This window comes from Elaeis guineensis, chromosome 11, assembly GCF_000442705.2.
Source record: "Elaeis guineensis isolate ETL-2024a chromosome 11, EG11, whole genome shotgun sequence".
NCBI lineage: Eukaryota > Viridiplantae > Streptophyta > Magnoliopsida > Arecales > Arecaceae > Elaeis > Elaeis guineensis.
In genome coordinates, this window is record NC_026003.2 from 116,732,167 (window position 1) to 116,753,806 (window position 21,640).

General features: G+C 40.1%; 2 protein-coding genes across 9 annotated transcripts in view; one reads left to right on the forward strand and one right to left on the reverse strand.

Annotated features, from left to right (window-relative positions):
* Positions 1–1,050: 1,050 nt before the first annotated feature.
* LOC105053960 (lipid droplet phospholipase 1) lies at positions 1,051–10,407 on the forward strand. 6 transcript variants are annotated; one of them, XM_010935312.3, is made up of 11 exons: positions 1,051–1,177; positions 1,308–1,522; positions 2,628–2,695; positions 3,588–3,658; positions 3,819–4,058; positions 8,150–8,313; positions 8,405–8,460; positions 8,586–8,638; positions 8,770–8,878; positions 9,924–10,021; positions 10,124–10,407. In XM_010935312.3, exons 2-11 carry the CDS (start codon positions 1,398–1,400, stop codon positions 10,193–10,195), a joined length of 1,056 nt encoding a protein of 351 aa, XP_010933614.1. In that variant the 5' UTR covers positions 1,051–1,177; positions 1,308–1,397; the 3' UTR covers positions 10,196–10,407. The 6 variants fall into 6 exon arrangements, 5 of the variants coding, with proteins under 5 accessions (XP_010933614.1, XP_010933613.1, XP_010933616.1 ...); XR_012135380.1 differs by lacking the exon at positions 1,051–1,177 and having other exon boundaries at positions 1,184–1,522; positions 9,486–10,021; positions 10,124–10,181; XM_010935311.3 differs by lacking the exon at positions 1,051–1,177 and having other exon boundaries at positions 1,184–1,522.
* A 5,822-nt stretch (positions 10,408–16,229) lies between these two features.
* The window catches only part of LOC105053957 (uncharacterized), a 29,379-nt gene continuing 23,968 nt past the window's right edge, over positions 16,230–21,640 (reverse strand). Inside the window, exons 13-16 of one of the 3 annotated variants that reach the window (XR_012135418.1) lie at positions 18,816–18,854; positions 17,667–18,708; positions 17,377–17,467; positions 16,230–17,142 (exon numbers count right to left, since the gene is read on the reverse strand). The gene's annotated coding sequence lies outside the window, so the exon portion shown is untranslated. Of the gene's footprint in view, positions 17,143–17,376; positions 18,709–18,815; positions 18,855–21,640 lie in introns of all 3 variants that reach the window. The other 2 variants (XR_012135419.1, XR_012135417.1) reach the window with 2 other exon arrangements.

The following is a 21,640-nucleotide window of genomic DNA, read 5'->3' on the forward strand; positions in this document are numbered from 1 at the left end:
TTGTATAGCAGACAGACAATGCTGACCAGATCTTCACTAGGTGGAGTGACCAAAGTAAAGAAACCAACAGATGTGGCTTTTGTGCCTAAACTTTTATTTGCAGATGTTCTTGCATGGAAATGGATACCGAGCTTGCTTATAGCTAGCTGACCTTTTTAATGGCATGGTAGCCAGTCGTAGCAGAAACAAGCCCTATCATTTGAGAGGTAGGAATCACACTCAAATATGAATAACGATCTGGGGTTCGAAATTCTCTTATGCTCATGCTATCGGTTGAAAGATCTTTGGCTGGACCAACAAGGGCCTACCATGATTCTCAGCTGGAGCCTCTCTGTCTTCCATTATTAACGCTGTATAAGTAGAGAGAATTATTGCTTGCGTGAACATTCTCTTCAATTAAATCAACACCTACCCCAACTATAATAAACTGAGATTACAAAAATGTATCGAGTCCTTTCACGTTCCTGGATCCTGGGATCCTTTGCTTGCAGTGCTCAACATCATATTTCTCGCAAAAGCGAGCTGTATGATCAGATCATTAGATGGTGCTAAAGATGGAAAACTTCATATTCCAGCGGTATCATGAGACTCCAAAATCCAAATCTACTCATGCATGTATTGCGAAATCAACTTTTGTTGAGCAGCAAGAGAGTGAAATTTAGCGGTTTCAAGAAGTTAAAAAAATTCTGAAATCAGTGATCAGACATCCATTCACAAATTTCTCCGTGCACGTTGGAACAAATCATTGTCCCTTTAACTGAAAGGCCAACGAACGCATGGTCCATTCCTTCTGCGAACAGGAAATCCATGTGGTAGTTATTTTATTTCCTCATGGAATCACCAAGGACATCCATAGGCCCCCTTTATTTACTTATTTATTCATTTGTTGCTTCATGACATAGTCATGTAAGTCCTCTGTTGGAGCCGCCTATGGAACCCAACCCCTGGAACACAAGGAATTGAAATATTTGTAACGTATGGCCCTAGAATGTTGCATCCCAATTTGCTGCTTGGATTATTGACACGTACCAACATCAGACACCGACCCTCAAAACAAAAAAAGGTTTATTTATTTATTTATTTTATTAATTTAATTTGGATGCGCCCACCCGCGTCATGCGAACGGGCGAACCGACTTTTAGGTGACGCGTCGACGCTTCCGTTTCCCGACCAAAAGGTTCCATTGCTTCTTCTTGAACGTCGATCGCCTCCTCCTTCCCGGCTCTCTAACCAAGGCTATAAATACGTCCTACCCTCGTCTTGTTTCCCCACTCTTTCATTCTTTTTTTGGTTCGATTTCTTGGCAGATTTCTACGCTTCCATTCTACTCTCTCCTTTTCGAGGCCGGTCGCTTCCGATATTCCTTGCCGGTGATGCGTTGGTGAGGGGAAGGGGCCATGGGGGGCCTGGAAGGAGTGTGCACCGAGGAGAGCGTTGGAGGGACGGACGTCTGGAGTGCCTCCGACGCCGCCGCCTCCACTGCGGATCATCTCGTGGTGATGGTTCATGGAATTCTTGGGAGGTATGGTATATCTTGGTCTAGGATCATCCTGGTGTATGATTTGCGATCTCTCTGACGTTTGGAGGAAATTTGAATGATTTCTTTTGTTTTTGTTTTTTTTTGTTTTTTTTGATGCCTTTTGTCACCGGTGATTGCTTTGCCTTTTCGTTTCTGCGAGACAAGATTCTCGATTTGATTGGGTGTTTAATCCGAAATCATGGATTTAGGGGTTTACTTGTTCTTTGTTTCTCGCGTTTTCTTCCTCCATCTAACCTAGGATCATTACTTTGTGTATCGGTATAATACATCTATTTTTTTTTTTCGAGTTTTGTTTGTTTTCATGGAATTTCTCTTTAAAGCAAGGGTTGATGTTCGATTACTAGTCATTTGTTGGAGGAAGCTGTGCGGTAGATTCCTTATCTGTTGGTTCCTTCTTCGAGGCTTAGAAAGTTTTCAAAAGTTATCTTGACGCAAGAATATTGTTGAAGAAGAAAATAATACCTTTTTTCTAAAAATAAAATCAAATAAAATTTAATTAAAGGAGCAGCCTAGTTGATTAATTGTGCTGGTCGTGCATTTGCTAATAGTCTCAGCTCGGGTGACAAGTTCTGAAGGGAGGTTGAGCAGTGGGGTAACCGCTTATTGCTGCTTCACTGGCTCCAGTCTCCACGATTGGGTTGAGGATATGTTATTTCTTGGGCTTCAACGAATCCTGTGATGGAAATTGATTGAGAAAATGGCACTCTTTTCGATCAATAAGAATACTAATTATAGGGGAAGAAAAGGTCGAAATTTTTCCGAACAATGTGCATCTTTTTGGGACCGGGCTTGTTAGTGTGTTTCTGGGACAATGTTCCTGGAAATCATGGATAAGATTCATTTCAGTTTTCTCCTATATGCCTATGCGTAATATGATGTATGCTTTCAAAATTTCAAACACTTCATATGCATATCAATCCTTGAACTTTGCAGGCCTTTGTGCAGTATACATTTTTGCATTCTCATTCTTTGCTTCTTGTGTTCTGTGTTTCTTCTTTTTTTGTTTCTTTGTTGATGAAAAGTTTTTAATGCTTGTCTTCTTTCTATGCTGCTTATTTTATTTAATTCTAGCCTTCTGTCTTTGCAGCACCACTGACTGGAAATTTGCAGCCGATCAGTTTGTTAGGATGCTTCCAGACAAAGTAATAGTTCATTGTAAGTTTTTCTTTTAAAATAACAGTCACAATTGTCTCAATGTATTGTTTAACACAGCTATTAGAACATTTGCTTCTTCTGCTTCTTTTTCTTCCTCTTTTTAATTCGCTTTGTTTCAAGTCAGTCAGAATGCTGGTTACATATTAAGAAATACAACAGTAATTGGCAGTTCAAGATAATGTATTATTTCCTGCTGTTTCCTTTAAACACCTACGTCAGCCAATGTCCACATGCCATGTTGATGAAAATCATCTAAATGCCATATTCAAAATATTGGTCTGGACAATTATGCCAATTATGCATGAATATCTGTATCAGCACTCTTTTTATCCTCCTTCCACTTACTGCTAAAAAGTTCTGTAAGCCTGTTAGCTTTTCCTCTGTGATTATCTGTTGTCTTAGAGTGATTAGCTGCATGGTAGATTGGTGGAAAAGAATGTCTTTCTACCTGCCTTTAGATGACATTCTACACCTCCCTTGGCAACATTAATTAGTCTAATGTCATTCATGCCCTTGTTCCTGCACCATCCTACTCATCAGTGACTGTTGCGGGTTGCACCATATTTTGATTGTGTTTTAACTGCAAAGGTTATTAAGTGACTTCATTTGATTCTGATGGTTCTCTGACATAGAATACATTTTTATATCAAAATTTTGAGAATTCTCTTAGAATACATTTTTATACCTAAGGTTTGAGAATTCTCTTAGGTTACTTATCATTTATATTGCTCATAGGTACTTAGAATGGTAATTATTCTTTGTGAAGATTTTTTGTTGTGTGGATGCACTACTATATTTTTGAAATAATCATAAAAATTATGGTTAAGTAAAATTTGTCCAAATTATTTATGTCATATTGTTTGAGCCATTGACTTGTGTAGTTTCTTTGCAGGCAGTGAACGGAACATGCATAAGCTTACATTAGATGGTGTGGATATTATGGGGGAGCGTTTAGCAGCAGAGGTTAGTGTCTTTTCTAAACAACATAAATGTACCATGTTGATGTTTGCATCTTCTAATTGCTGATTTGCTTACATAATTAAGTAATTTTTTCTCCAAAGACTAGGTGTTTTGCTGTGTTAGTTATTGTTTTCTCAGTATTTGACAAAACTTGGTAAATTAGGTCCTTGAAGTCATTGACAGAAGACCAGAAATTCGGAAGATTTCTTTTATTGCACACTCTGTGGGAGGATTAGTTGCAAGATATGCAATTGGGAGACTGTACAGGCTTCGAAAAAAGCCCCTAGAAGATCTTCCAAATGATACTTCTGATGACAATTTAAGAGGTACCATAGGTGGTCTAGAAGCTATGAATTTTATAACTGTTGCTACGCCTCATCTTGGTTCTAGGGGGAACAAACAGGTACTTTCTTATTTTATAATTAACTCGGGTAAATTTTTATGCTTTTATATGCCTCGTGAAAATCAATGGAGGAAACTAATTTAAAATTGGAGAGCTGCAGCCATCACCTTTTTTGTTCGAGACTATTATAAGCATAAGGTATTTGAGTGCCCAAATATGGAATAGAATGCGAGATTCATTTGAACAGTACTTGTTTAAATAGTTTTCAACTTCACTGGGTTTTCTATTTTGGGCTTAGGTTGCGATGTCCACTTCATCTTTAATTTAGCTTCTATAGGAGCTTTCAAACCTAGGCTTGTCCTGTTTGTTTGACCTCAGCACTTATGGCCACTGAGTCTCCCAAAGGTCCTTAGGACATGAAAAGGAATTGCATTTTCTTTCAACTTTCATGTCATCACAGGTTGCTTCTTTGTGATTCAATTGATAGGATATCATTGATAAGTGCTACAAGATTTCATCCATTAAAGTCCATTGTTCTTGATCTAGCTTCACAAATTCAGAATTTTGAAGTAAAATCTCATTGTACATAATATTATTTTCTTCCAATCTTGAGTTCTAGCAAGTCTTTATGTCCAGATTTATGTCAAACACCTACAGAGAAGGCATTACACAGCAGATAAAAGTTAAGAAAGAATACTAGGATGATCTTGAAAAAGGAATAACAAGATGATCTTCCATATGGGCTTATGTCTATGAAAAAGTAGATTTTAGGTCTATGCTATGTGGTTTGTTGGGTGAATTAATCAAGAATTTAGATGGAACACGGTTTGAATTTTCTGTCATTGAGGTGTTTAAATTTGTCTAATCTATCAACAATTTTGGGAGTTTATATTTCTCCAGAAATTCTGATGGTAACTGCATATGTTTTGAGCATAAGCTCTCATTTTGTAAAGTAATGATATGTATTATTTTTGAGTGGGGATTATCCTAGTTAAATGGATTTTGATTTTCCACTACATTAAACAAGATAGAGTTTTACAGTTCCCCCCCCTCCCCCCGCCCCCCATGGTTTTTCTCCTTTCTCTTTCTCATCTCTCCTCTTTAACACATGGTTTGATGCCTTGATATTAGTGATTTGATCAGGGTGACAAATGTTAGAGTTTGATTAAGAATTTCGTGGTTTTACCCTTTTTTTTTTTTGTTGCTGAGAAGAGAGGACCGGTTTTCTAAAAGGTGGTTGCGTGGTTTGGAGGGGGAGGGGATGTGGAGCGGTTAGATGAAAGGCTGGCATTTAAGTGGATGTCCAGGCATTTTGCATTGAAAATCAGTTAGAATTTCTAGATTTGTTCATATCTTTAGAGAGTAAAATAGTTTAGAAGGCATTGAAAAGGACACAATGTTTACGTTTACTATTGTGTATCATGACATTTTAACTATTAAAATTACACACTTCCCATAAAAAAAATCATGCAATGGTATTAATTGATCATTCAGAAAAAAAGCTTGATTGTTCAAGTTTCGGTTCATGCAACAATCAATGTTCTCAAATTATGAATAATCAATGCAGAGTTAAAAATAAACAACTTTAGTGAATCTTTGGGCCAGCCATTATTTCAAATTTTGTATACTTTTAGAGAACTGAAAACCAAATGTTTTGATTTCGCTTGGAGTTGCTGCAAGATTGAGTTGGAGTTTCCACTGAAACTGGTTTATGGGGCCATATTTCATGTAGAATGGGAAATATTGGAAAGTGCTTTTATTGAAGTTATGGTTAGAATTGGGAAGTTTGGAAGTATGGAATGACATATTTATACTTCAAAGCAAATAAATAGTTGCATCCTACAGCAATGCATACCATACACCAAAAGATTCCGAATTATACAATTTGCTGTAAAGTTGATTGTATTTTTGGACTTGTTTCTATGCTGATATATTTGAGTCTTTTATTGTATGCATATGTGTGTGTAGGGAGGCATTTAGGGAGACTAAAATTCGAAATGCAACTGCTGGACCTGATTGAAATCAACTCTTTGGAACTTGCCTAATAATTTGTACTACTCCTGGGCTGCATAGGAACCAACTAGGTGATAGGCCTGCATATAAGGGTTACCTTGACAGTTGGGTGTTAAGTGGGGCGACTCCCTTTGAAACGATGGAGAGGATGTTGAGGTTTCTTACCAGTTGAGAATTCAATCTGAAGAGTCTGCTTGATCATCAATAAGATTAAAAAACTGGAACATATTTCAGATCCTTCAGATATAAGCAGTATACCTCGGGATTGGCACAGCATGGCGTGGTAAGTACGAAGTCAGTGTTGAACTGGCATGGTATGGGCTGGATATTAGTACTTGGCAGGGTTGTTGTGCTGGTGCCTGCTAAACATTGGCACCAATTTTGTGAAGATCAAATCGGGTCGTGGATATTAGTGGATCAAATCACAGTACTTCTAAAAAAATTATAACTTTATAAATATGAGTCAACTATAAAGTATATTAGTGAGGAATAAGGAATCTTGCATATAATAAGTCAGTTTTGACTAGCACAAGCCTATATATAGCATGTCTAACGGGAAGGGGAAAAACACCATTTCCAGTTATTCAAGATGTTTATATACTATCACTCCAAAAAATATTAATGTGATTAACTTTTCTGTCAACTATAAAGTATATTAATGAAGAATAAAAAGGCATACATATAAATGTAAGCCCATGTATAGCATGTCTAATTGGGGGGCAAGAGTCCATTTCCAAGTAATATATACTACCACTCCAAATACATTAATTTGATTATCCTTTCTAGTAGAATGTTTTAGAAAAGGAAATCAGATTTCAACAAGTGGTTATACAGACCTTGCCTCTTGCTTTGCTTTCCATGACCTTCAAAATCTCTTTAAAAAAAAAAAAAATTTAAAAACCATATTTGGATCACCAAAACTTGTGCTTGAGGATTATTAGTGATAAATAAGTAACCCTGAAAGCAGCTTGGTCAAATTAATTGTAATAAATGGAGTCCATATGGTTTAATTCATAGATAACATGATCAAGCAGGATTTAATGATTCAAGGCATTGTCAGATCCATAATATGGATCTAGATCTCAATATCCTAATTCATCACAGCTCCACGATAAGAACCAGATCATTTAGGACCATCAAGATCCTGACATGGACCGCAGGATTCTTTGACAACAATGATTGGCACAGATTGGCATGGCATATTGTGGATGTACCATGCTAGTATCAGGCTAGCATGCAGTGGGACTAAATATTTAGGGAATGTACGTAATGAAGGCAAAGGAAAAAAAAATATTTGCTAGAGGATTGAGTCTATGATTTTTTTAAAAAAAAAATAAAGTAGTAGAGGAATGGTTAACTTCATGCAGAACCAACAAATTGCACTTACTATTGTTGCTTGAAGGTCCAAAGGGATTTCAATATCTGGATTTACAAGGGGAATTAGCAAAATTTCAATACCTGGATCTACAGGGGAACTAACAAATGCAAGTGATCAGATAGGTCTGGCAACTTAAAATAGTTATGGGACCTAAACAAAATTATCAATTCTAAAATTGTCAAAGAATGAAACCTACTATGGACACTGATACACATCTATTTTCTAACATTGTTCTAAACCTTTGTGTGAAGTTGGGTCTAGAAAAGCTTCATATTGCCAATCTAATCGGCTGCCTTTCTAAGGTTGTTTCAAATTTTAGATGCTTAACTAGCCTAACTGATCTAACTAATCACAACGTTTTTATATTTTTTTTTGTGGGAAGTCATTATGGTTTAGAACTTCCCCCTAAAAGGAGAGTTACGATGAATGTTATTGAAATGACATCCCATTTCTGTGCCTACTGAGAATGGCCATTTCTCATAATCTTCTGCAAATCTGGATGCTGGTCAACTAGCATCCACAGCCAGCTACCTAAAAGAGCTACAGTATCCACGACCGCCTACTTAAAAGAGCTAAAATCACAATTACTCTCTTACCTCCACTTTTTCCTTGAATTTCTGTCTCGTGGAAGGATGATACAGATACTTACTATTACTTAAACAGTGGTCCTTTACATTTTGTTGTTTTTATGTACATGAAATAGCATCATCTGCTTTATTTAATGCATCCTATCATTTGATGAGGTCTTATTTATCCACAGGTTCCATTTCTTTTTGGCGTCATAGCTATTGAAAAAGTTGCTTCTCTTGTAATTCACTGGATATTTAGAAGAACTGGAAGACATCTTTTTCTCACTGACAATGATGATGGAAATCCTCCTCTGTTGCAGCGCATGGTGGATGATTGGGATGACCTCTACTTTATGTACTTTCTTCTTTGCCTCTGTGTGAACCTGTGAGAAATACTTTCAAAAGTTTGGATTGCATAATCATGTTGTGAAAATTTACTAATATAGGTCTGCCCTGGAAGCATTTAAACGTCGGGTGGCATATTCAAATGTTGGCTATGATCGTATCCTTTTGGTTATTTTCTTGGGGTTCTGTTGGTTGTTCTGTTAACTGTAACACAAGACATATAACTAGCATTGTGGCAGGGCAGAAATTACTATTGTTCTCCTAAACTAAATATGTTTTAAGATATTGTTGGATGGAGGACATCATCTATCAGACGCAACTCTGAATTGCCTAAGGTAATCACTTCTTTGTTTATTTCTTTTGTCCTTCCAGTATAACAAAATCCCCATGATTATCCAAAAATCTGCTTTAATCTTGTATTCCACTTCATAACATCCGAACAATTATATGTGCTCTTATTTTCCAGTGGGAGGATTCTTTAAGTCAGAAGTATCCACACATTGTATATGAAGAGCGATCAAAAGGAGAGTGTACAAATGGTTCTCCCATAGATGCTGATTGTGATATGTTAGAAGGTAAATATATTTATCAGCTGAATTTTTAAGTATACTTTGGAGGTTGGATGATGTTGTCCTTGTCTTGTTCTTAAGTAATTTTGTAGGTTTCTGATCATGTGTGCACTCTGTTACATGCCTTGATCAGACTCTCATTATTTTTTCATAGCTGCCAGGGAATGTCTGATGTCGGCTGATGTGTTTCCTTAGGAACTTGTTCCATAACCATTTCAATCTGTCTCTGTAACTTCAAGTTGTTGCTACAAGTAAGAACTCAGCTCAGCTAAGTGTTAATCCCAAACTAGAGGTCGGCTGCATGAATCATTTTCCTCCATTCTACTCTGTTTAGGGTCTCACATTCTGAAAGATGTAGAGAATGTGGCCCTAAACAAGCAAGGAGCAGATTAATTTAAAGATTTATAGGGATAAATTGTTTTTTTTTTTTTTTTCCGTGCATGTCACAATATCAACAAGTAATTTGAAACACAAGTTAACAAGTTTTATATACTCTTGTTGTTATATACTCTTGTTGTTATTCTTTTTCTATCCATATACCAATCTGTCTACTCTATTTGTGCAAGTCATTTATATTAAATGTGCTGTGTCATTTTGTTCTGTTGGAGCTTAGCATCTTCTCCGGCAGCTGGCAGCCATTGGGTACTGAATTCTGACAACAGTCCAGAAACCCAGCCAGCAACAATGCCATTGTGGTATTACGGATATAAGAGGAAGCCGTCTGACATGTGAGGTTGGAAAGGAATCAGCGAGTCTCTTTCAGTTGGCCTCTGGAGCTATAGTGAAAACCCCAAAGATGGTTTTCACCTTTGATCCCATGTGAAGTTGGGAAAATGCTACAAATCATGCTGGAGATAATCCAATACATAACATTTCAGTCCAATTTGTAAACCGTGCGTGGATATTTATACAGTTTACACTAACTATATATACCAACCATAAGAATGCTATCGTTACTGTGTTATTGATGCTTGTGTGGCTTGGTGGTTGATTCGACATCATGAGATACTGCCTTCTGTTTAATATTTTTCTTTTGCATCATGTGTTGCAGAAAAGCTGGTTACAGGCCTCACACGATTGTCATGGGAAAGAGTAGATGTCAGCTTTCATAGCAGCAAACAGAGGTTTGCTGCACACAGTGTCATTCAGGTCTCTCTCTCTCTCTCTCGCATCCACTCTTTCCCCTGTGGCTGCTAAGCTTTTTACTGCAATGCTTATGGTGGCATGTTCTGTAACTGGAGTTTATGACAGGTCAAGGATTCCTTCGTTCACTCAGAAGGTGCAGATGTTATACATCACATGATCGATCACTTCCTTACCTAAGGCAGCATATAATAGCCTGCAGTTCCAGGGCAGTCGAGTTGTAAATCCATTTGTTGCTCCAGGCAAGAAGGTAGATGTCATATAGATTTTCGTATTCTTTCTATTGAGCCCGGGAATTGTAATTTATACTGCCTTGAGTTACAACCGTTTGTATCCATAACATTATTTTTGGGTATCCAACCTCAGCCCTGAGATGCGTTGGACCTTTGCCAGGGAATATAGTTCTAAGAGCTCATGTCGGTATCTTAGGATTTTTTTTTCAAAATATTATTTTTTAATATTTTATTTTAAAAATATCTCCAAATGAAATTTATTTTTGGATTCACGGTATGGGTGCTACTTAAGCTAAAATCGTGGGTTCAACTTATAATTTGGAGTATAGATGGTTAAAATTTAAGGGTTGAACTCAAAACTTGTAATGCTATCAGATTTAAATTATAAAATCATGGGTTGAAATTTTTTTTCTTTCTTTCTTTCTTTTTGGGTGCCCTGTGCTTGCATGCATGTGCATGTGTGTGTGTGTTTGGCATCTTAATGCCTGCACCCCATCCTTCCGGCTCGGATGCCCCCACCTGTATCCCTCCCTTTCCTCCCCATTTCGATGTTGGCACCCCACCTCCCAGCGAGCGCAAACCACCCCCTCTCTCCCTCCCAGCCTTGGTGCCCACATCCCACCCTCTCGACGAGCTCCTCCACACTTTTAGACATCTACATCTCGATCTTTTGCAAGCTCTTCCATGCTTTCCGACGCCCCCTTTCCGCCCTTCCACTCTCTTGTGAGCTCCTCCATCCAGGTGCCCACACCCCGACCCCTGCGACTTCCTTGCGGCCACATGCATGCTGCCTTGCTCACGTCCCCCCCTTCCCCCATTCCTCGCACACGTCGCTGCGCTCACATCCCCTTGCCCCCAACAACTCCCCAGCTAGCCCCTCCACCTTGATGGCCATGCGTACCCCTCATCTCAATGCTCGCACCCCATCTTATTGCACGGTATCCGGTACCGCACGGTATTCGGTACCACACGATGCAGTAGGAAGAAAAAAAAAATAAAACAAGAACAAATACGTGGATCGGTCTCAAGCCTACCTCTACGAGGCATGGAAGCTTTACTATGATAATAAAACAAAATCAATATAAGAAGAATTCATCACTCAATCCTTGTACAAGAGTCTCTCAACAAGAAGCTTCAAAATTCTCATAAAAGCTCTATGAAATCTCTCTCAAAATCTTTCTACACCTTCAGGACGTCGCCAGCTCTCCAACGCAACAAACGGCTTATCAATCGGAGCTATATACGCTCCAGAATCTCAAAAATACTATTACAGTAGGAATACAGAGTTCCAATCAACCCTAAAATCACCTATGGCCGTCCGATTGTGATCGGCTCGCACCAGAGCTATTCGATCATGCAAAACAGCCTCTGATCACGTCTGATCACGTCTGAATTAAGTTCCGACCATCTGATCATGATTGCATACGATCTGAACCGTCGAATTGTGCACAAAAGCCCCTGGACCGTGCATGGACGGTGTGATCGATCCACGTGGCTTCCATGGACCGTGCAACACCCCTCAGTCTATGGTGGACTGCGACAGGCGCTAGGCCTGGGTGCCCGCATGCATGCATCTTCGTCGGGCCCAGCCGCACCACTGCCGGCCTCCGTCGCCTTGTGCACCATGCCACTTGTTTCGAGCTTATTTCGCGTATATCTTCGTCGTCTGGACTCTGTTTGGGCTGTTCTTGAGCTCATTGGATTTTGTTCGTCATCCTGGACCTCGCTGTGGGCTCAATATGAATCAAATTTTGAGGTATTAAATCTCAACAATCTCCACTTCGACTCAATATTCGACCTCCATCTGTCTCTGAGAGGCTGTCATCCGTCTCACCCCCACACCTTGGGGCATGCTTGCAGTCTCATGGATGGATAAATGTGGGAGTCAAGCTAGGCCGCTCGATCCCACCTCCATCATGGGCTGTGTCCACTCTGTCCAAAGACTTGCTCGAGGAAGTCTCCAACGATAATAGAAATCTCACTCTACGATGTCGCCTCTCGTCCTCCTTAGTCTTCCGTCTCTTATCCGATCCACCTCCACCTAGAGCTCCATCTCGTTTTGGACTCCTCTTGACTCCTGAAGCTCCATCTCGCACTGGACTCCCGGCGAGGTAGTAATGTCCTCTTATCCTCTTCTTTCCCTCCAGAATAATCCTATCGCTGCGCAACACTTTCAGGATTCCTCCACCAGCTACCGTCCTGTAGTCTCTCGAATCCAATCTGCTCGGTGAGATAAGATTCCATCTGAAATTGGATATGTATTGGACTTTCCCCAATCTGCTCACTGCACCATCATGTGTCCTGTAGCTGACCGTCTTGATGCCTCTGATCGCACAGCTCGATCTATCCGGCAGATAAATAGTGCCCTCACTGTTCTCTAGGGAGTTAAACTGCTTCTCTCTGCAACATACATGATAGGTACATGCAGAATCTAAAATTTACTACTGGAAAGAAGTAGATACCTTGTCAGATATCTCCAAGACATCATCCTCTGAGTCGCTACTGGCCGTTACTGCAGTAGCCCTAGTCTGATCTTGGAGTGGAGGACAATCTCTGGCTAGATATTCCAACTTGTCACATCGATAATATCTAATCTTGCTTGGATCACTTATCCTAGATTTGAACTGTCTTCGTCGCGATCTCCTGTCGCTTCGTCTGCCGCCTCCTGCTCCTCTAGAAACCACCAAAGCTGAGCTGTCGTTACCTGAGTTTGAAGCTGGATTCTCCCTCCTGAGAACCTCGTTCTGGAGAATCGCCGTGGTAACCTCATCTATCTTGATGGTGCTCTTTTCCACTAGAAGAGCAGTCATCAAGGACTCATACGAAGAGGAAAGCGATGCTAGCAAAACCAGCACCTTAGTCTTCTCCTCAACTTTTTTATCAATACTAAAGAGGTCGGTGAGAATTTTCTGAAAGTGGCTGAGATGCTCATGCATACTCTGTCCCTCAGTCATCCGCAGCTGATAGAACTGCCTTCAGAGGAAGAGGGTGTTGGTGAGAGACTTCGCCATGTACAACTCCTCGAGCTTCGACGACAGCATCGTTGGAGAAGTCTGGCCAAGCACATGGATCACCACCTTATCTGCTAGATACAAGCGGATCGTACTCACCGCCTGCATCTGAAGCCGCCTCCAATCCTGTACCTCCATGGTAGTCGCCTTCTCCTCGCACAAGAGAGTATCGATCAATCTTTGCTGGATGAGCACATCCTTCACCCTTGCTTGCCACAAAGAGAAATTGCTCTTTTTATCAAACATATTGATCTCTATCTTGATTGTGCTTGTCTTCTCCATCTTCTATCTCGATCACCACTGCGTCAACCTATGCTTTGGCACCACCTTGCTCTGATACCAATTGTTGCGCAGGATCCGATACCACACAGTACAACAGGAAGAAAGAAGAAACAAAATAAGAAATATAATACAAATATATGGATCGGCCTCAAACCTATCTCCGCGGGGCGTACAAGCTTCATTATGAGAGAATAAAAAAAAACTAATATAAGAAGAACTCACCACTTAACCCTTGTACAAGAGTCTCAATAAGAAGTCCCAAAATCCTAACAAAAGCTCTCTGAAATCTCTCTTGAAGTCTTTCTGCACCTTCAAGATGTCACTAGCTCTCCAACGCAATAAATGGCTCGTCAATTGGAATTATATAGACTTCAGAATCTCAAAACTACTGTTACAATAGAAATACAGAGTCCCAATCAACCCTAGAACCATCCGTGGCTGTTCGATTGTGACTGACTCGCACCATAGCCGTCCGATCGTGCAAAATAGCCTTTGATCATGCCTGATCACACCCAGATTGAGTTCCAACTATCCGATCGCAATCGCATGCGATCTAAACCATTGGATCGCGCACAAAAGGCCTGGACCGTGTGATCGGTCCACATGACTTCCATGGACCGCGCAACACCTCTCGATCCATGGTAGACCGCGACAGGTGCTAGACCTAGGCGCTCGAGCGCACGCTCGTGCTGGGCTTGCCCGTGCACTAGGCTGCATGCGTCTGCATGCGTGCGTCTCCGCCAAGCCCAACCGCACAGCCACCAGCTTCCACCGTCTCGTGCACTGTGCCATCTGTTTTGAACTTCTTTCGTACGTATCTTCGCTGTCTGGACTTCGTTTGAACTATTTTTGAGCTCGTTGGACTCCACTTGTCATCCTGTACTTCGTTGTGGGCTCAATATGAACCGAATCTCGAAGCATCAAATCTCAATACATCCCACCCTTTGTGTCTCTCCCCCACGATGCTCTCACTTCTGCCGTGCTCATATCCCCTTGCGCCTGCCCCCCCTCCCTGATGAGCTCCTTCACCCCGGCACCCACACCCCGATCCCCCATGACTTCTTCGCGATCGAGAGTTTTTTTTTTTTGTGATGCTGTGGGGCTATTACAGAACTTCTTCGTGAAATCGCCATCCATGCCGCTACCATAGACCTCCCCTCCTCACTGCCTCCCTCCCTGCTCGCGACATCCTCTCCCCTCACGACATACAGGCCACCGCTGCCTGCCACCATCCACGCCACAGCCCCCGCGATCGCCCACCTGTTGCTCCTCCATGACCCCCCAAGCTCTCTCACGGTGCTCATGGAGGACCCCTGCCCAACACCCACGGCTCTTCTACCCCTTGCCCCCCATTCCCCCACTACTCCTCTACGGTGTGCCCCGCACCGCTCCCCCACTCCCCTACCCTAATCCCTATAGATCCTCCATCCACGGTTCCTCCACCCCTGTGCCTACTCTTGTCAGCACCGCCTCCCGCCTGCGGTCCTTTCCCACCCCCCACCCTGCGCGCCTATTTTTTTTCTAAAAAAGTGATAAAATTGTGACTTGGTTCAACGATTTCTGATGTCGTGGTTTGATTCCACATTTCACCTCCACATTTCACCGAGGTACCACATCATCAGCCGAATTATCCGATTTCACACATAGTACATACGAAATGATGGATCGAAAAATAAATTCACATGAAAGATATTTTTAAAATTAAATAATAAAAAAAATAATATTTTTTAAAATTATCCCGGCATCTTGACGTCCGTCATAATATATCACCATCCGTCTCCTCGCTCCCGCCTGTGAAGCGGCCGATGTTTCGAAGTGTTGTCCATGAGCACACCTCTACACAGCGACTGCATTCCTAAACCAAAGAGCAGGATCTACCGTCAGAACAATTCAGATTTAACAAGAAATTTCATCTTAAGCTCTTTTGGTAATTTCCTTATTTCCTCTTGCACAATGCACATGCAAGTATCCGGACGTATCTTGCCGCCTAATAAATTTATTGCTCCTTGCTGCTGCTGCTCGTTTCCACATAGCACCACCTTTGTTGTCTAAAAGAAAAGTTCTTGGTCAGTGATGACTTGGCGAGTCCAATTCTGCATGGATCGTTGCACAGCTCAAAGTTCATGCAGAAAGTTGTTTTTACGGCATTCGAATATTGTTTGTTTTAGCACAATTGAACCAATTGTGCTAATAATAATAGAGATTAGCAAGTCTAATGGACAGATCGCTCCTGAAATTGGATAGCAAAGGAGTGTTTTATTCAGATCGCACTCTATCCTTCATAGCATCCTAAGATGATAAGAACCAACGGGATAAGAACAATTTTGGGTAGGTGGCTTGTCTTCCAAGGATAGCACAATACACTTCTGCATGTCACTTGGAGATTCTGAGGTTACCTTGCACGCTGATGAATTTGACTTGTCCAGCCTCATCCAACGCTCTCAGACCAATCCAATCTTCAATACAGAGGGGCTCTACAAGGTTGGTAGATGCTTTAATTAATAAAAGCACATTAAGAGGGAAAAATACAAGGCTAATAAAGAGACAGATCCCAGACATTTTAGATTCGTCAGCCATGATAAATATGATGCTCTGTGCTAATGCATTTTATGCGAACCTCTGGCTTTATATAGCTCATGCATCAACAAAATTTAGAGATTATTATAAAACTCAACATGAAAAAACAAATGAAATGAATGATTACATGTCTTAATTGAATATATAAAAGTACATCCATGCATGCATGAGCGCACGGTAAAGTTGAAATGAATATGTGTAAATGATGTGGATAATACCCAAACTTATCCATAATAGGATCAATAATAATCTCTTTAATTTGGGTGAGATTTTTATTCATGTACCCATCAAATATATACTTTCAGTTAGCCCATGAAGCCTGATTCCATGTGCCTGTGATCATATGCATACAACACCATTCATTGATGTATGGAGATTTGCCTAATCTTTTCTGTCTGATAACAGGATGTGGTTAAAGGTCAAAACCATTTGCATCTTGTCTGTGGGACTAATGGGGACCCTATTCACTTAATTGTATGGCTAGTTTGGAAAATATATATATAACAAAATGCTCCTTTATCTTGGCAGTGCTTTCACCAGGGAATACGTGATAGGTATGGGTCCAACCAATCTAACAAAGGGTTAACCCATTTTCACATTTGATTCTGGCTTTCCGCTTTGGGAAGCTAGGCTAAACCTTCCTGTTGGTCTACAGCTTAAAACCAGATGTCCTGATATACTGGATCAACTCTGTCAGAACAACCCCAATTAGTAGCAGAAGAGATGGGGTTTGCCATGCCTTGTTGCATGTGACGCCGGATTTACAAAGAGATGATACCTTTTGGATCCTTCAGCCTGGTAATAGCCATTTCCTTGGCCAGTATCGAGTAACTAAAGCTTCAACCTCAAGCACAAGAATTAGTGTCATCTGACTCAATTATCTCGATCACGCTTTAAGTTCTATAGGAAATGTTCCAGGAGAGTTCTGCAACATACTTTAATCCGTTCATCTAAATATCAAGAATTGCAAAACTGAGAGCATTTACTGATCAATCAACTTCAATAACTATCTGAAGCTCAACACCTATATAGTAGCACAATACAGGTTTCCAAGTCAGCCAAGTATTTGGTGTCAATATCATGTCAAAAAATCATCAAGAACCCATTCAAAGACAATACTATTGCCTAAAGATCAGATAAGTACTCTATCAAATTTCATTAACAAAATTCATATAAATTGCTGGCTACTTATAAAGTAATAGAGTAGATATTCAAATGAAAAAAAAGAAAAAAAAAAAAAAAAAAAAAGAGGAGTCACCTCTTGGCGGGGCAGGACTGGGCTAAAGATGCCATCAGGACAATACCCAAACCAAGTTGTCTCCCAAGGAATCAAGACTATCCTCCTCAAACTATCGAGAAATTTGGGAAGTAACAGGAAAAAAATGTCAGTCTCTTGTACAGGATGAAACAGGAAAAAAAACTCAATTGTAATCAAGGAGTAGGAACATCAAAATATTCCTGGCAATGCATGTTCTTCATCGTGCAGAGAGTATTAGATATATAAAAAATGGAACATAAAAGAAGCATCACAAGCTTTCCAGAACTAACAATGATAAGAACCAACATCCATAAGCTACTGAACCATTCTTTGTAGGTCAAATTACTTTCATTGGGGTTTCATTATTAAGCTTTGGGAGAAACCTGCATCCTTCCAAATAGGCAGAGATATCCTAGGAGAAAAGGAAATGCTCGTCAGCATCTTGCAAGCATAATCAATTGTATGCCAATAATGTAGCATCCAGTGTCCAATAAACAACAGCATGCAGAAGACAAATATATAGGGCATGAGGTTTTAGGCTTTGGAGCTGACCACATGAAGCTGACCTCCTAGGCTTTCCTATTATAATGTATAACTAATATAATAAAGGCCCTGGGAAAAGGAGAAAAGAAAGGTCATTCCACATGCTGCAACACAATAACCAAAACCTGTAGCTGTTTTCTTCAATATACAGTTAGTTAAATTGATCTGTCCATGGGATGGGTTGCCTAAACAGCCCAAAGACCTAAACTGGGAAAAACCAAGCTAAGTTTCAGCTTTTTAGGACAGTGGGTTGGGCTCGGGCAAATTGTTGCCCACTCAATTTTCAGGCCAAGCCCGGGATAAAGAAATGTTAAAAGTTTCATGTGATCCAGCTCCAAGCCTGGCTCCGCCCCAAAGCATACACTGCATCGGACAGGGCTCAGGCCTGATGCCTTCAGGCCAAATCCGAGCAGGGCCAACTTTGGCCGGAAGTTCAAACCCTGGGCTTGCTTTGGCCCTAGGCCAGGCCCCTCCCATAGATACCCCTACAGTTAAATGATTCAGCCAGTCAGCACGTTTGGTGTCAGCATTCATGGCAGTTGATAAAGTTGACCTAATTAAGGTTTACTGAGGGGTCAGCCACCACTAAGGGGACAGTGAATTAGCAATGCATTACTCAACGAGCTGTAATACTACGAATGAACTCAACTGAATGATGTCGCTACCTTTCTTCACAAGAAGAACTAGTTGCATTTTTCACTAGTTTGATTTAAGCGGATCTGTTGGTTACATCTGATGTTCTTGGTCATTTGCTTGACATTAACTTCACAAAGGTTCCACATTAGTAGCCTTGTGCAACAAAATAACAGAATAATTCGATATGAATTAATGCTAGAAGAAGATAATGAAGATCAGATGGCATGTTGCACTGCAATTAAAAAATATGCGATACTCACTGTTGGAATCTTTAGATAACCACTAGAAGCTGCGGGTGCCTGTAATTCATTAATCCAATAGTCAGAGTAATCTAATACTTACGCACAAAACCATGCAAGGACATACTAGTTTGAAGAGCTGACAACTGATAATCTTATTCCCGAGAAAGAAGATATACAGAACTTGTTTGCAAACAACAGCCACTATAATCCGTTCCAGAAATACTAATCTGAATGTAATCAAAGATTTCTGATTCAATGAGATCATTCACAAGCATGCATATGATTCCAGACTGTCATGACACAACATGCACGAATTGGCTTATAAGGTTAAATAACAACTTACTGCATTTCACACTTTCAAGCAAAATATGGAAGCAGATTTGAAACTTTGTAAAAGAAGATCAAACATCAGAGACAAGTGCAAAACCAGGAACACAACCAAAATTACCAATCTGTCACCAACACATTTCAGTACATATCTCATGTTACAGAATCAGAAATAAGCTACAGACTGATAGTACCAAGGAAGCGGCCATGTCTCTCACAGAGCAGCTGTACAGGATACCAAGAGGTGACCCTTACCTTCTCTTTATTGATGTACTTGAGAACTAGACCACATTGGTTCTCAAATTAAATGGATACATCATAGTTCTCACCTTTAATAACCTAATCAATAAAATCATCATAGCAATGCAGAAATCTGATGCTACCATCGTCAGTATCTACATCTGTTTCAGGTAAAAAACTAAGTTTGCTATGGGTGAAATGGAATTTACAAAAACATAATACATTATGAATCAAATAAATAAGAGAATTGCTTTGGAAATGCTTGCCCCACAAAGTGGCACGGCAGTGCAAGCATGAGGACCTCCCAATGAGATGAAATTTTTAACCTGTCTGCAGTTCTTCATATTAAAATTAGATTCTGTAATGGAAAATTGTCACATTTATCGTTAACTCATGGTAAATGGAAGTGTAATTAGTAACAAAGAGATAAAAAAGTTCAAATAAAGGTCTATATCTACGTGGTAGAATATTTAAATTACCATTTAGGGGATGTGAAATCAACTAAAATAACCCATATAAAAAAATGATGCTTCAAGTAAATTCAGCAATTTGATAGTAGAATGTAAATCATCTATTGCTTATAACATAACTCATGCAGTAGCCCTACAGCATATGTACATCAGATAGTGAGTGATTCTTCTTGCAAAAGCAACAATTACTTAGGGACATTTTTCTGCACAAATATATATATATATATATATATATATATATCAAGGGTTTTGGGACACATGTATGGACCTATAGCATGGCATGCAGGCGGTATGAGGTCGGCATGAGCTGGCACCTCCTGGTTCAAATGAGGTGTATTATGTACTGGTCCCCAGCTGGTATGGCACGTATGGAGCAGTATGCTGGTATGAGGTCCATTAACCTACAAAACTATCCTGAAGGATACTATGAGCTGATCTCCAGCTGATACGACATATAGCAAGCGGTATCGACCAGTAGGGCAGTACCTTAATCCTTGATCATCACAAATAGCATAAATAAATAAGTACAAAGTGTAGTTAATGTGTTCCTTTCACAATAAAAGTATCTTGCCCTGCTGGGCCGTTACATATGGCACACGTCCAACCAGTAAGACATGGACACTTTACAGAGGTATTGATCCACAGCCCATATCTGGCTGTGCTAGAGCTCTGGTTTATGGCAGGGGACAAGACTGGTGCAGCGTGGTAGAGCACAAGATGGCACCATATGCATGATCCAACCCATGATTGGCATTAGCACGACATATAATATTGTCATCCTTAATTCCTTTCCCTATGAAGTCCAAATCAAATCTTTCTATTGGCTTTCCCGTGAATAAGAAATGTTGGGCGCAGCGAAGTGAGCGTTTCTAGCTGTTTCGCTTGCTTCTTAATTCTTATGATCTATAATGTGTAGGACTGTCTCCTTATCTTTTACATCAGTTCTAGTGATAGTCTCCATTATCCAAACTAATCATAAAGAGTACCATTCGCACCACAAAGTTGTTGCAACTTTAAATTACCCAATGTTAGGAACACCTCTCTTAACCTGTCCTGATATAAGAATCAAACTACCACTCTTCACAACCATCTTTAGGCTCTGCAGGAATCCATGGACATTTTTTCCCACAAGCTCGAGCAGAAACTATGGTTTCAATAAAACTCCTCTCTCTCATGAGGCACCTGCTCATAATATCCATATATGCATGCATGCATGAGTGTATGCATATAATTGATAAGTTAACTGCATTATATACACAAAACTTCCATCTCACTGCACATCAGAAATACACACGTCTTGTGCTCAACAATTTAAGCTAGCATTCATATAGTCAAATACTGAATTGAATGAAAGCAAGAATTTGCACATAAAATGTTTACTCTTGCTTGCTATTTCTATGTTTTATAATATCAGTTTTAATTTAACATAGAACTGCCGTGGATTAGATTAACGTATCATACCTTTAAATGATAGTCTATGGGTAAATACTCCACCAATCTTTGACCTATTGTGCGCACAACAATAAAGGAAGAAAAAAAATGCTTGCAAGTAAAATATATTCAAGTATTACAGGAGGTCCACCATCACAGAACTCAACTACGCAAAAGAAAAGAAAAGAAAGGGTTCATGGACAGCTCAAAGAAATGCTCTTCGGATTTTTGTTCAGATGCTAAAGATATTTTTGTCTGGAACTCCAAAAGTGGTTGATGTATCAACATTTTTCAGATAGAGACTGAATGCTTGATAGCTTCTACTCCTATGTTTTATGAATTGCTAGTGGGAGTCTTTGACAGTTAATGGAGGAA